This window comes from Phoenix dactylifera, chromosome 12, assembly GCF_051530095.1.
Source record: "Phoenix dactylifera cultivar Ajwa chromosome 12, Ajwa_hap1_PhDact_Kaust_v1.1, whole genome shotgun sequence".
NCBI lineage: Eukaryota > Viridiplantae > Streptophyta > Magnoliopsida > Arecales > Arecaceae > Phoenix > Phoenix dactylifera.
Window position 1 is genome coordinate 1528412 of NC_143201.1, and position 14209 is coordinate 1542620.

The 14209-nt window shown below is 37.3% G+C and overlaps 1 protein-coding gene across 3 annotated transcripts; it reads left to right on the top strand.

Moving 5' to 3' along the window:
* The first annotated feature begins 1308 nt into the window (after positions 1–1308).
* On the top strand, positions 1309–11004 carry LOC103714111 (KH domain-containing protein HEN4). 3 transcript variants are annotated; one of them, XM_008801255.5, is made up of 7 exons: positions 1309–2141; positions 4648–5082; positions 5194–5445; positions 7680–8048; positions 9556–9626; positions 9701–9839; positions 10385–11004. In XM_008801255.5, the coding sequence occupies exons 1-7, from the start codon at positions 1455–1457 to the stop codon at positions 10532–10534; spliced, it is 2103 nt and encodes a 700-aa protein (XP_008799477.5). In that variant the 5' UTR covers positions 1309–1454; the 3' UTR covers positions 10535–11004. The 3 variants fall into 3 exon arrangements, with proteins under 3 accessions (XP_008799477.5, XP_038985765.3, XP_038985764.3); XM_039129836.3 differs by having other exon boundaries at positions 1358–2141; positions 7677–8048; XM_039129837.3 differs by lacking the exon at positions 7680–8048 and having other exon boundaries at positions 1356–2141.
* Positions 11005–14209: the final 3205 nt, after the last annotated feature.

Genomic DNA, 14209 nt, shown 5'->3' on the forward strand with positions numbered 1-14209 from the left:
GATAAGAATTTATTATCAAGATTGTGTTGGAATGCTTGGATCTTGGCAGCCCAACGCAACGATTCCACACGCCACCTGATGCAGAGGTGTGAAATGATCTCTAATAAAGTCCTCTCTTTCCTCTCCGATACCATCCAAATTGCTCTAAAGTGGATATGGGCTGGAATGGAGTCTATATCTCCAAGGACGCTACTCTCCACTACCTTCCAAATAGTAGACTTCTTTTGGGGGCTTGAGGTGGGACATGAAGTGACCAAGCACCATATTTAGTATCATGAGGCTAAATTTCACCTCAAACTTACACATGTTACCGATTCAATAGCTAAAGATCATACGATAATTTGCTACAGTCTTGCAAAGAACCCACATATTTTATTTTTATTTTTTTTATACTGAAAATGGATTTTCATACAATACATGTACAAATACATCCAATAAAGTCAAAAAATACTAACTCTCGGAGTGCCAATAATAGCTCCCCCTCCCCTGCCTCGAGGGTGTACCCTGAATGATGAGCCGCAAAGGCAGCCACCCAGTCGGCCGCTCCATTGGTTTCTCTAAATACATATTTGGCCTGGATAGCCACCCCATCCCTCCTCATCATCTCTATATCCCGAACCAAGGGATGGTTTGTGCTCTCACCCCTCAGCTCCTCATGCATTCATCCGATAACCGTGGCCGAATCGTCCTCCAAGACAATCGAGCCGGCCTGCAACACCTGCCTCGCATGTCGAAAACCAATATATTTTTTACTAGGGTGCCTGCGGCCAAAATACAGTCAACTGCAAAAAAAAAAAAAAAAAAAAAAAGAAAAAAAAAAAAAAAAAAAAAAAAAAAGGAGATAAGAGACAGAACAAGAAGGACCCGATTGATATGACTGAAATTGCCTACTTGAGCATGAAAAAAAGTACATATGCACAAAGAATAAAGAGATAGGGCGATAAAAAGCACTATCCAACCGAAGATGGAAAAGGCTCTGATGCAGCTCTATTGATCAACAGGGAGGAGAGGAGGGGTACCTTATAAGGTGCGCCCATATGTTGTGTGTACCCTTTAGCATATGCAAATATCCGATTTTGCGCACAAATGCACATTTGATGCTCCAATGGGAATATAAAGGGAATTCCAAACGTTACTGAAGAATTACCAATATCATGCGAGGAGTTCATTCTACTTTCCCACATGTATCAACTATGAAATATGAATCAGTCCCCCACACATCACACGTGGGAGACTAGTGTAAAAAGAAGTCAAAAATACCAACTAAACCACAATTTCTAGTTATATGTAAAACTGGCGTAGATGCCAGGTTTCTTACAGATAACCCCTCAACAGAACTAATATTACACAGAAGTTTCTCCACATGAGCTGATTACCCCCATTTCGGAAGCGAGAAGGGTTTTAGACGCCGGCGAGAGAGAGAGAGAGAGAGAGAGAGCGCTCGCGCGCGCGCAATGGAGGCGTCTTCCGCCGTGAAGCGGCCCTTCGAGTCCGCCAGCGACCCCAGCGGCCCCTCCCCCTACCCTTCCTCCGCCGCCGCGGCCGCCAAGCGCCGCCCCCCGCACTCGCCCGCGGCCCACTTCCGGGTCTTCTCGCCGCTGCTGAAGTCCCCCACCAACGAAACCCTCTTCCGCATCCTCTGTCCCGCCGATCGGACCGGCGGGGTCATCGGCAAGGGCGGTTCCATCGTCCGCCAGTTCCGCGAGGAGACCGGCGCTAAGATCCGGATCGAGGACCCCGTCCTGGGCTCCGAGGACCGCGTCATCATCATCGTCGCCGAGGCACCGCCGAAGAAGCGGCGGGAGGACGGCGGAGGGAACGGAGGCGAGGCGGCTGAGGACGATCCCTCCCCGGCCCAGAGGGCCCTTGTTAGGGTTTTCGAGAGAATGCTGAGGGTGGAGGGTGAGAGGGTTGGGGAAGGAAATGGAGGAGGAGGAGAAGGAGGAGGAGGAGGGGAGGAGAAGGAGATACAGGGGCAGGTGGTGTGCAAGCTCCTGGCGCCCAGCAGCCAAGTGGGGTGTGTTCTTGGAAAAGGAGGGAAGATCGTTGAGAAAATCAGACAAGAGAGCGGAGCTCAGATTAGAATTTTTGGGAAGGATCAGGTGCCACCGTGTGCTGTTGCTGGTGACGAGCTGATCCATGTAAGCTATCAAGGATCTTTATCCATTTTTTGATTCGTTTCTGGTTTTTGGGTGCTCCGACTATGCATGCATGACATAGATATGCTTCCGTCAACCTGAGAATTATGACTGTACACAATCTCTGGATCGCAGTGGAATTTTATTGGGCATCGCAGCATGGAAAAGTAATAAAGATGTGGTTTTCATAGTGCTATATTTTCATGGCTATTCAGTTAAAGTTCCTGTTTGCTTCCGATATAGTTTCATATGTCTCATTTCTCAGTAGTGATTGATGTAGTGGTTTTTTTTTTCCTTTAAAGTGCACTAGAGATAGCTGACTTGAAATTTTCTATTCTGTAATTCTCTTTTCATTCATATAATGAACAAGAATCTTCTCAAATAAAAGAACCAAACGGAAGTTCTTAGGCACTCCAATCCTTTCAGTGAATCTAGCAAGAAATTCATCTGAGTCATGGTACCACAAATATCGTATGATAACCCTTAACCACCATTAGGTTAAGAAGAGCTATCAATTTCACATCCAATAGTGCAAAAGAAATAACTTAAATTTTTTTTTTCTTCCACTATATGCAAACTTCAAAGTCGTCCTCAAATATAGAAAAGCTCTTTGATCTGCATGAAGTTTCTGATAATTAATTGATGATGGAGCTTTATTAGTGATATTTTTTCCCTGATAGCTAGCAGGATGGTAACAATTCATTGTAATGGTATGAGAATCGAATGTGGGACATGGCTGTCTAGAAAGGTGTCAAATATGGAAATGAAGGAACCCCATAAACTAGAACAAAGTTGTATAACTAGTAGAGGGTCTTGACAATGATATTACAGCCATAATTGTGCAAGCAAGATGCAGTGCAGATGAAATTCAAAAATAATATGTAACATTGAAATTACTGTGTTTCTATCTGAATTTCATCCAATCAGCTCAGCTCTATATGGAAAAAGCTGGTTTTGCGCACTAGCCCTTGTTTGAGAACTGGTTATGACATTCTTCTTTCCATGTGAATTTTAGTATGGTTCAGGTGTATGGGTTTGAATAAACAATGTCATTGCACCTATTTGGATTATACGAAGTTAAATTAAATGTTTCATGGCATGACCTATTTCGATCATTCATAATAGGAAGGAATATTTTACCATGATACATGCATATGCTCTCTAACTGGTGGATCGTGCTGTCATCTGTGTCATTTTTTGAAAGGAAGGGCGATTGACTCGTTCTCCATTTTCCAAATATATTAAAGAAAACAACCTTTTGGATTAATTTCTCCTATTTGACCAACGTTCATCTCTGCTCTTGTGTGTTCCTCTCCTGTTTCCTGTTCCTCTGCCTTTCTCTTTTTATACCTGCTTCTCAAACAAATCCATCCTAAAATCAATGCACATGTCACTTTGTTTCTGCACTCTCCACACTAGATCAATAGGGGAGGGAGGGAGAGAGAGGGAATCATGGAGTGTCTTGGGTGTATCAGAAGTACTATGTGTGCCCCCAAAAATCTGAAGAAGATGGTTTTTTTAAGAGAAATTATTTGCAAGAGAAATCAAAACCAGTTCAATCAGTTATGAAATCTTTTCCTGGCCTTGGTACTGTCTTTACCTTCGACAAATGCACCCCTAAACCCCAACTTTCCTTTCCTTCATTCTCTACAGCGGTTTGATTCACAATAGAAAATCCCTTGCATTTGATTTGGGAATTTTTGCTCATTTTTTTTCCAAAAATTCTTTTTTGGTATATATTTGTTACACAAATATTTTTGCATGATCTTCTGTGATGATCAAAGAAAGAGATACCTTTGGTTGAGGGGGATCGAGAGGCAGAAGAGGGATTTTGTTTAGTTGGCTGACATTTGTTATATTGGGTTGATTCAACATCAATCAGTGCTGATTTTTCTCCCCCAAAAAAGTGCTTTCCAATTGATGTTTTTTCAACATCAATCAGTGCTTTCTTCCGTTGATCAACAATGCAAAAGGCGTAGCTTTTCCCTTCCTTTTCTGTTGTGTCATGGTCGCTATCTGAGTTTATTTATCCTTCTAACACAAAATAATGAGAGCCTTATGCTTTATAGGTATACTGGCGATTCTATGGGGAGAAAGAATATAAACTAAAGCCATTTTATACATTTTATATTGCAACACAAGTGGCTGGTGCTTTTTTTTAACTGAGATAAGAGACTGTTTTGAAATACAATGAAGAGTTAAGCTTTGTTATTCATGATGGACTTACGGAACCATTTTGAGCATCTAGATGAAAAAGGCCTTTCAGTTATCGATACTATACTATCTTTCAACAAAAAAATGTTTGAATTGGTGAATTAGGCCCTTGTGATGGGAATTATTTCTTTTGCCTGAATTACAAAACCTTTCAGTTATGGATACTATACTATCTTATCATTGCCTATTTCAAGGTTTGTAATGCTAATGCCATCAACAACTGAATAATGTCATTTGCTAATTTGATTTCGTTCTTTTGAAGTGATACTGACTTTGTACAAAACTTTTCTGGTAGATAACTGGGAGTTTCTCTGCTGTAAAGAAAGCACTGCTATCTGTTTCGAGGTGTCTACAGGATAACCCCAGAACAGAGCCAACTAACTTTAGCATTCCAAAACCATATGGGCCAAACAGTCATGGAGCTGGTCCCCCTACAGTGATGGATCCTTATGCTCAAAGAAGCTTATTGCCTAGTCAGCATGTCCCAGAGTATCATTCCAGGGGATATTCATCGAATCCAGGAATGGACAATATTGCACCTGGCCACAGAAAGGTTCCAGAAGAGGATGTTATGTTCAGAATATTATGCTCCAATGACAAAGTTGGTAGCATCATTGGGAAAGGTGGTGTAATTATTCGGGCCTTGCAAAGTGAAACTGGTGCAACAATCAAGATTGTTGACCCTGTTCCAGATTCAGATGAAAAGGCTATTGTGATATCTGCACGTGAGGTGTGTGCAAAATCAAAACCTTCATGATTGGCTTAGAAATTGAAGTTCAATTATTCATTTTATTGAAAAATTTGAGCCTTTTCTGATGTTGGTTATGGTTGAGTAGTGCAGACTTCAGAATTAAGACATTCTCCAGCACAAGATGCTGTCCTTCGTGTCCATTCTAGACTTGCAGAGGCAGGATTTGATAAAAGCTCTGCTGTTTCTGCAAGGCTTCTAGTTCCTGCACAGCAGATTGGTTGTCTGTTGGGTAAAGGTGGCACCATTATTGCTGAAATGCGAAGGGCTACTGGGGCCAGTATCCGGATTTTTGTAAAGGAACAAGTTCCAAAATGTGCTCAACCAAATGATGAGCTCGTCCAGGTATGAAGCAGTTATTTGATGCTATTAATTTCCTACGCACTACTTTTTGGGGTTTATATGGTTAGTCACCTGATATACATTTTCAAATGAATGTTTTCAGCCTTCAATTAGACTTTTTATTTCTTCAAGCTGTTAATGTTGGTTGATTGGCTGTCTGCATTACTCACTCATATTTTGCTTTGTGCAGAGATAATTATTTGAATTAATTATTGAGCGGAGATAATGCAGACTTTTGTGCAATTTGATGCTATCAATTTCTTCATTGCTCCTATGTTGTTTTTTTTTTTTTTTGAGTTACATGATTATTCACCTGGTACAATTTTTCAAATGGATGTTCTCAGCTTTTCCTTGAACTTCCTATTTCTTCAAGTGGTCATATTGGGTGATTGACCATCTGCATTAGTCACTTGTTTTTTGCTTTTTTTTGAGCAGTGATAGTTTGAATTAGTTATTTAGCTCACATTATTTTAAGCAAGGTTATGACTAGATTGGTTAATTCACTTTGATGCCTGAGATAGTGATAAATTAGGTATGCTGTGATTAAGGTTTATCATTATTGAAGAGGTCTATAATGGTCCTATATTATTCTGTAAGGATACAACAACTCAACTATTCAATATGGAATTAAGTTCTTTCATCCTTCTGAAAGTTTTTGCACAGGATACTTTATAGCTTCTTTCTCAGTGACATATTGTGTAAGCCTAGATTTTGTATGGTTACATTCAATCATTGGAAAGAATAACAAAATTGTAACCTGTTCCATATTAAATCCTTGATGGCCCTATTCTATTTTGTGAGGATACAACAACTCAACCATGCAATATAGAATTAAGTTCTTTCATCCCTCTGAAAGTGCTTGAACAGGATACTGTACAGCCTCTTTCTCAGTGACATATTGTGTAAGCATAGGTTTTGTGTGATTACATTTAATCATTGGAAAGAATAACAAAATTGTGACCTGTTCTTTCTATGATTGTTTGGCATTAAATTGTAATTCTTCCATATCATTATTTTTCTCATTCGTTCATTAGTATTGTCCAATTATTTATGACAAAAAAAAAGAACCAATACATGCCTTTGAAGTGCACCTTTATTATCACATACCACACTTATTGTTTTTGGAGGTTCATATCTGCAGATGAGTTTGGTAACAGTAATTTTCATGCTTCTCACTTGTCTCTATGTCTAGAGTGCAAATCCATTAGGAAAAAGGAAAACACCAATAAGAACCTTGTTTTCAGACCTACATTTTTAGATAAGATGGTTTCTTTAGATTGGAAGTTTGTGGTTGCTTTATTTAGCTTCTATGCTGCTCAATGGCATAGGAGTGTAAGAATCAATTTTAAGGGCAGGATTTGCACAATTGGCACGGAGATGCTGGTATTGGAAATGATGCAACTTTTATTCTTCTTTGGTCAATTGCAAGATGATTCTCTGCCTAATTGGTTTTAATGAAAAGTATTTATGAAGAATATTTGCTTTCTAAGAGTAATATTATTTGCTTGATGCCATATTTGTGCGACTTGAGCGTGATCCTTGAATAGGTGAATGAATAAGCAGTCGGAACCTAAGGTGAGATTAGTTTGTAATTATCTGAACATTGAGCTCCAAAATTATTTCAAGCTGTGCTTTTTTGTATTGTACTTTAGTGCTCAATAATTTAATTATCTGGAGCTGTTGGATGTCCTGCAATTGTTTCTTTCTATTTGGTTTATTTAAATTCAATCCCTTAAATGTCCGAAAACCATCATGCCGAGCGAGAAACAAATTGTAAATTTGTTGCGAACTAGCATGTCTTCCAACATTTGATGAAGCAATCTAGAATGTGGTAATGGTAAAATAGTATTTGATTAGGTGCATACCCACAACTGTATATTGTCTGACCTGTGGCAATACTCATTTGCCTAGTTAGTATATTTTCATGGTTGATCCTTGTAATCAACTCTTGTTTCTTGGTTGTCACAAGTATCTTAAGAATATTGTTTGACGTTATTTAGGTAAAAGGGGAAAGAGACTCGTTGCAACATATTATGATAAAGTTGCAATGTCCAGTATGTTGCCCTTTCATAGTGTGTTTCGGCTTCAATGATGAACTGTTAGCATGCATTCTAGATGGTCCTCTGGAAATTGAATGTACACAATGAGCCCTAGGTCTTGTGGTTACAAAATAGTAAGTAAACATTGCAAACACCTATATAAAATATTACAGGAAGCAATTTTTCCCTTGTTAGCAGGTGACTGGTAGTTTTCAATCCGTTCTGGATGCATTGCTTCATATCACAAGCAGGATTCGAGAGACAATCTTTCCAATGAAAACTTTTTCTAGTGCTGGCATGACTCTGTATTCGCCTACAACATCTGAAATCCCTCCTTTCCCGAGACCAATACATGAGCCAACCCCTCCGGGACGTTACTCTACAGCTGGACTATTTCATGGTGCTGATCCTTCTGTTGGTCTCTCCAATATCCCAGATCGGCCGCCTCCTCTCTTGCATGGTGTTGATCGTCTTGCGGTTGATCGCATTCCCATGTCTTATGGCCCTGACACTACAGGACCTCGTCCTGCTGTTGATCATCCTTCACCAAGGTCATGGGCTCCTGAGGTAAGCCTACTTGATTTTCGTGGTTTAAGGAGTAAGCTGGTTCATAGTATTTGAAGCCTGCTAAACAAGACAAAGATTTGTCGTTCATGTTGGATTGGTAAGAATATGATTCTGTATAGTTATGGCCATAAAGTATTAAAGAGATGATTGCACATCATTCAATAAATCCCATAATTGAACTACATGGGTGCCCTAAATAATGATATGATTTTGCCAAATGTTTGGATGTTAGGCCATGTTGAGACCTGACTTTTGTCAGCAGTGAAGTTTTGACTTGAAGTTGTGCTTAATCAAGGAATGCTAAATCGTCCTGAACTGGACAGTTTCGCCCATTTTGAACTGTACCGGTGGCCTATCGGTATGGTTTCGGCTTTGAAACTGATTTGCTACCAGAGCCGGAGAAGACAAAGAGAAAGAGAGAGCGGGGGAGGGAGGGAGGAGCGTCACAGACGCCTATGAAGGGCCACGGGTGGCCGGCGGAGTCTGCAGGGGCGTGGCGGAGGCCGAGGACGCGACCACAGAATTTTTTTTTCAAATTTTATACCGCGTCCTCGGCCTCTGCCGCACCCTCGCAGCCCTCTGCAGGGGTCTGTGACGGTCTTTCTCCCTCCCTCCCTTGCTCGCTCTCTTTTTCTCTTCTTCTTCTCTGGCTCCGGCTAGTTTTCTCTCGGTACGGGCCAATTCCAAACCAGTATTGAGCTGGACCGGGCATCAACCGGTACGGCACCCGGTACCGATTCGGCAATCTTTGTTTATAATAGTGTTTTTTATGATGACATAAGTTCTCTTCCTGTGGCTGTGCTCTCTATCTGACCTCAGTAGCTATTTTAATGTTCAAACATTGCTGTCCAAAAAGAAACTATAAAACTTGCTTGCTGAATATGCTTATCCCTGACGACTTGATGTGCATTCATTATCTAATTCCTTGAAACAAAAAATCATGCAGTTTTGAGATCTTTCACCCATGCATTGAGTCGATTAAAAAAATGAACAATTTCAATTGTATTTTCATTTAATCTATAGCCTAGAAGCATCCAAATCAGCTGAAATTTGATCTGTATATGTTTTAAAGTATTTAGATCAAGATCAGTAATTTAGGTTTCCAATCTATATAATCTATAATATACTTCAGGTCACTAGCTGTATTGCTGCGATTTATTTTATGTTCACTTGACGCATAGACAAGAGACATCTAAAATAAATGTTTTTTAGTCTCATAGGCATTTTGTACATCATACATCATGGTCAACGTTGTTGATTTTCATTGAGAGGTGCATCATTGATTTCCATTGTGAAGTTGGAGCCTAATGCACTCAAGATCATCCTGTTCCCCCTTACTCTGTCTTTCTATTGTGTGTGTATGTAGATGTACATAAATTAATTTTGTGAAATGTGTAGTGGTTTCTCGATCTCCACCATACTTGTCCACAATAGGTTGCGGGTTTGATGGTTTTGGACTCTGAAGTATTCATGGAAAAATGCAAGTAAGGTGTTTTATGCTCTGCAGATAATAAGCACTAGAACCCCAAGAGGCATTCCTGATGCGGGAACCGGTTTCAGAAGTGGAGGGATGGGAAGGTATGGTTAATTTCTTGATCCGGAAATCTCAAGATGCACGTTCACCTTCTTATATTCAAAATATTGGTGTGCAGTGGAGGTCAGACACCTGTAGCAACAGGCAATACAGTTGAACCTCTCGAAACAAGCAGAATGGTTGAACATATTATTCCTCAAAAGGATCTGACATATGTTTACGGAGAGAACAACAGCAACCTTTCTGAGATTAGACAGGTATGAGCTTCTTTTTCATAATAAGACCGATCTATTGAATTTTTTGAAACAATCATTTTCAATTCTTTCATCAGGCTGCCCTTTGGTTATGTTCCCTTTTTCTATTGTATGCTCATGGTATCAAAGCAAGTTAAACTATGTTGTTTAGAACTCTGATTTCAATACAGAAATAATCATAGAAATGGTTTAGAAAGAAGATGAAATGAAATTGCAACTTACCGTAAAATTTGCTGTAGATCTACCCGTCTAATGATACTCCAGAGCAAATAAATGCTCTGCGTTGTTTTCTAACTGAGAGTGCAGTTTTGCTTCAGTAGCACATATCGTAGTTATCATTTCATTTATCATCTCATGATGTCCCACCATCCCTCATCACTACAGAATTTATCATGTTTCGCAACTTCCATAGCATGATTTAGTTTCATCCATTTGTTATAGATATCAGAACATCATCCAGAATATTTGTTTGGAACCTTCTGGTTTATGAAGGCTCTGAACCCCTTCCAGTGGTGTCTCTGACCAATGTTGTCCTGTTGCATGCTCAGATATCGGGTGCTCAGTTCAAGATTCATGATGCATTGCCTGGGGCGACTGCAGGAAGGGTCGTTATATCTGGAACCCCTCAGCAGGTGAAAATGGGCCAAAGTCTTATGCATGCTTTTATCATGTGGGGACGTTATATCAAGGATGCTTGATCAGATGATATGGGTCAGACCCTTCTCCATGCTTCCATCCTTTGGGACGAGAACTGCAATGATGTCTCTGCTGTCTGTGACCTTCTCAATCAGCTTGGAGTTGCTTCTGCCGCTAGGTGCTTGCTGTGAAGCTGTTCTTTGCCTCTTTTCATCTAGCAGGAAAGGGAGGTGGGATGTTGCTGCTGCATCGCTCAGGCTTTTCATTAGCCGCACCCTTTACTTTGGCGGAGCGTAAAAGCATATGCAAATGAGCTTTGCGTTCTTTGGGCACCATATATTATCTTAGGTAGCTTAGAAAGATGTACATAAATGTTAGTGTACGCTTAGTCGATCAGCGTTATAACATATTGAATGTTAATAGATTTAATTTTCCATTTTTTTCTGAGTACTTGTGCTTGGCACTGTTAATTGCGTCAAGCACAACCTTAAATAAGATTTGAAAACTCACCGACACGGGTTGAGACGAATCAGTTGTTGTTGGTCTATTTCCTCTGCTTGCAAATCTATTTTGTTATCTACATTCTAGTGAAACAAATATGAGCTTCACTCAAAAACAAAAGTTCTTGAAAATATTGGAAAATCCCTCTTGCAGATCCCATGTTCAGTTTTGTGAAGACTTGTTTTGGAGAGTCAAGCTGATTGGTCTCCCTGGTTGGTAACAATGACATCAAGAAATTTATGGAGCACTTTACAAGCATCATACAAAAGAGGGCTTTGGTTGGGAAGGCCGTCGGTGTCGGTATATGGATGCAACCAACATATGATGATGGATACTCATGCAACCGATCTCTGATGATAGAGTAGTCCTTCCCAATCCACAGTGGTGGTGTTTCAGAGGTCCAGAATTGTTAGATGGAATTGGAATTCTTTTAGGCAGCATGAAGTTTGACATCAAACAGCCATGATGGAATTGATCAAATACTGAGCAGCTAGGCCTCTCAGATCTAATATACTAGAATTATTATAATAATGATAGTTATATTATGAAAAGATACGATATTATTATAATAATAATATTATAATATACAAATAATAATATAAAAGATAATATATTAGATTATATTACATTATTATTAAATATATATGATATTACATTATATTGCTGTATTATATCAGATTATTATTATATTCTATTCTATTATATATTATGTTATAATTATAATAATATTATATTACATTGTAGTAATATTGTACTATTAATAATAATAATACTAATAGTAATAATAATAATAATAATATTAATACTTCTAAAAATAGTAATAATACTAAAAATAATAATAATACTAATAATAGCAGTAGTACTAATACTAGTAATACTACTACTACTAATAATAGTATAGTACAAAAATACTAAAATACTAAAAATAATAATCATACTAAAAATTGTAATTATGTTAATAATATTACTAAAACTAAAATAGTAATAACACTAATAATAGTGATAATACTAAAAATAGCAATAATACTAATAATAGTAACAATACTAACAATAGTGATAATACTAAAAATAACAATACTACTACGACTAATAATAGTAATAGTACAAAAATAGTAAAATACTAGAAATAATAATACTAAAAATAGTAATTATATTCATAATAGTAATAATACTAATAATAGTAATAATACTAACAATAGTGATAATACTAAAAATAGCAATCATACTAAAATAGTAATATTACTAATAATAGCAATACTACTAATAATAGTGATAAAACTAATAATAGTAATTGTATTACTAATAATAGTAATAATACTAAAAATAGTAATAAACTAATAATAGTAGTGATACTAATAATAAAAAATAATACTAAAAATAGTAATAGTACTAAAAAAGTAATTATAATATTTTTATCAAAATATTATATTACTATAAAATATAATATTATATTACATTATCTCATGATATATTGATATGTTATGTTATATAATATCTATATTACTACACTATAGCATACAATATTTTATTAACTATATTAGAATAATATTATATTATATTACAATAATATTATACTATAGTATATATTTATGTACTAATGTATATTATATTTTATTATGTCTTGTTGTATAATACTATGTAATATTTTTTTATAATCATTTTGTCATATCAAAAATACTTTCTTAGTTTGTTTGCCAAATACATATTAATGTTCCATATATTTTAGAAATATAGTTATCAAATAATAAATAGTTTTTTATAAAAACTTTATTTCAAAAAACTCTACTTTTAAAAATTTTATTGCCAATCGACCTACCAAACGGGCCTTAGCAACTAGGGATCTAATGGTACAATCTCCTACTATTTTCTTTGAGTAAGGTCCTCTTAGACATTGTTGGTATTCTTCGTTTCAATGGCTCAAAACATCGGTATTCTCCATCTGACATGTACTTGGTACTAGATTTAGTTAGTGCCATGGTTCTGAATAAATATGGCCATGACATGAAAAGAGGTATTATAACATTCTTGGGTAACTAATTCTAAAAATATATCTGGATAAATTTAAACAACATTTGTAAACAATAACTGTCACATTATCATTTTTCAAGTCTTTGACTATCAGAAAGGATCAAGCTACATAGGACGTCATTGTCTTTTTCTAAAAAAAAATTTAAACAGAAAATTTATTTTTTTTCTAAATTTTTGACAACAAAAATATGCTTGGTAATCACTGTTGTTTTTATTTTTATTTTGACAACAATGAGGGGGGAAGAAGGTCTTCCACTAGAGTTACTTGGGATTATCTCATGGGCCTATGCTAGGCTCGACCATGGGCGAGGGCATGGAGGAGATGGTGGAGGCAAGGAGGTAGCGGAGGGAGAGAAAATGGCAGAAGGAGGTGAGAGCCCGGAGGGTGAGATGAATGTAGGTAGGGTGGAAGAGAGAAACAAATTGTGAAAGCTAAGACTCAAATATGATTTCACAACTCAAAGAGGCTATCTTAAAAAAATAGAAGCAAAAAAACTTTCACTCACTTTTTTCATAAATTATAAAATTTATTTTTTAAAAAATAAAAAAATGTTTTTTTTATCGAATTTTGTGTTTTAACTTTTAAAAATAAAAAATATGAAACAAAATGGTCCAAACTACATCTAAAAGTCGTAATAGCATTTATACATAATAGTGGAGTTTGGTTTGTATTTTTTGCACGAAAGAATGGTTAATATTCTTTCATGACATTAATCATTGGACCGTATTTTGTACAACTTTCGATGTCAGTTTCGCAATCTATGTTGTGGATAGAAGAAAGGGATTAGAGCGATTCGAAAGTTGTGTAAGACGCGATCCAATGAGAAGAAAGGGATTAGAGCGATTCGAAAGTTATGTAAGACGCGATCCAATGGCTGCTGCCGTGAAAAAAAAAAAAAAAGCCATCATCGAAGAAACAACCCAAACCCTATGGTATGTGCCTCCATTCTCATTGGCAAAACATTCACTTATGTCAATCTAGTTGAATTTTTTTTCCAAACAAAATAGAGAACCCTATTGAAGAGCAAGATTAACGCTATGTTCTAGTTTCTTTTAGTTCGAACTTCGAACTATCAAGTAATAAGGAAAAAATACACAATATTAGAAACCTGGGCCCGAGAGGCCAATCAAGGGCATTTCAGTCATTACCTGTCAGGAACTGGAGGCGGACGGGTACGGTACGACATCTCCCGTGATCGGCGTGGCCG

Excerpts from the sequence above, each read along its gene's own strand:
- LOC103714111 (XM_039129836.3), top strand. The coding sequence starts at position 1,455 with ATGGAGGCGTCTTCCGCCGTGAAGCGGCCCTTCGAGTCCGCCAGCGAC. Across the intron at positions 5,083-5,193 it reads TTGTGATATCTGCACGTGAG|ACTTCAGAATTAAGACATTC; the intron begins GTGTGTGCAAAA and ends TGAGTAGTGCAG. Across the intron at positions 9,840-10,384 it reads ACCTTTCTGAGATTAGACAG|ATATCGGGTGCTCAGTTCAA; the intron begins GTATGAGCTTCT and ends TTGCATGCTCAG.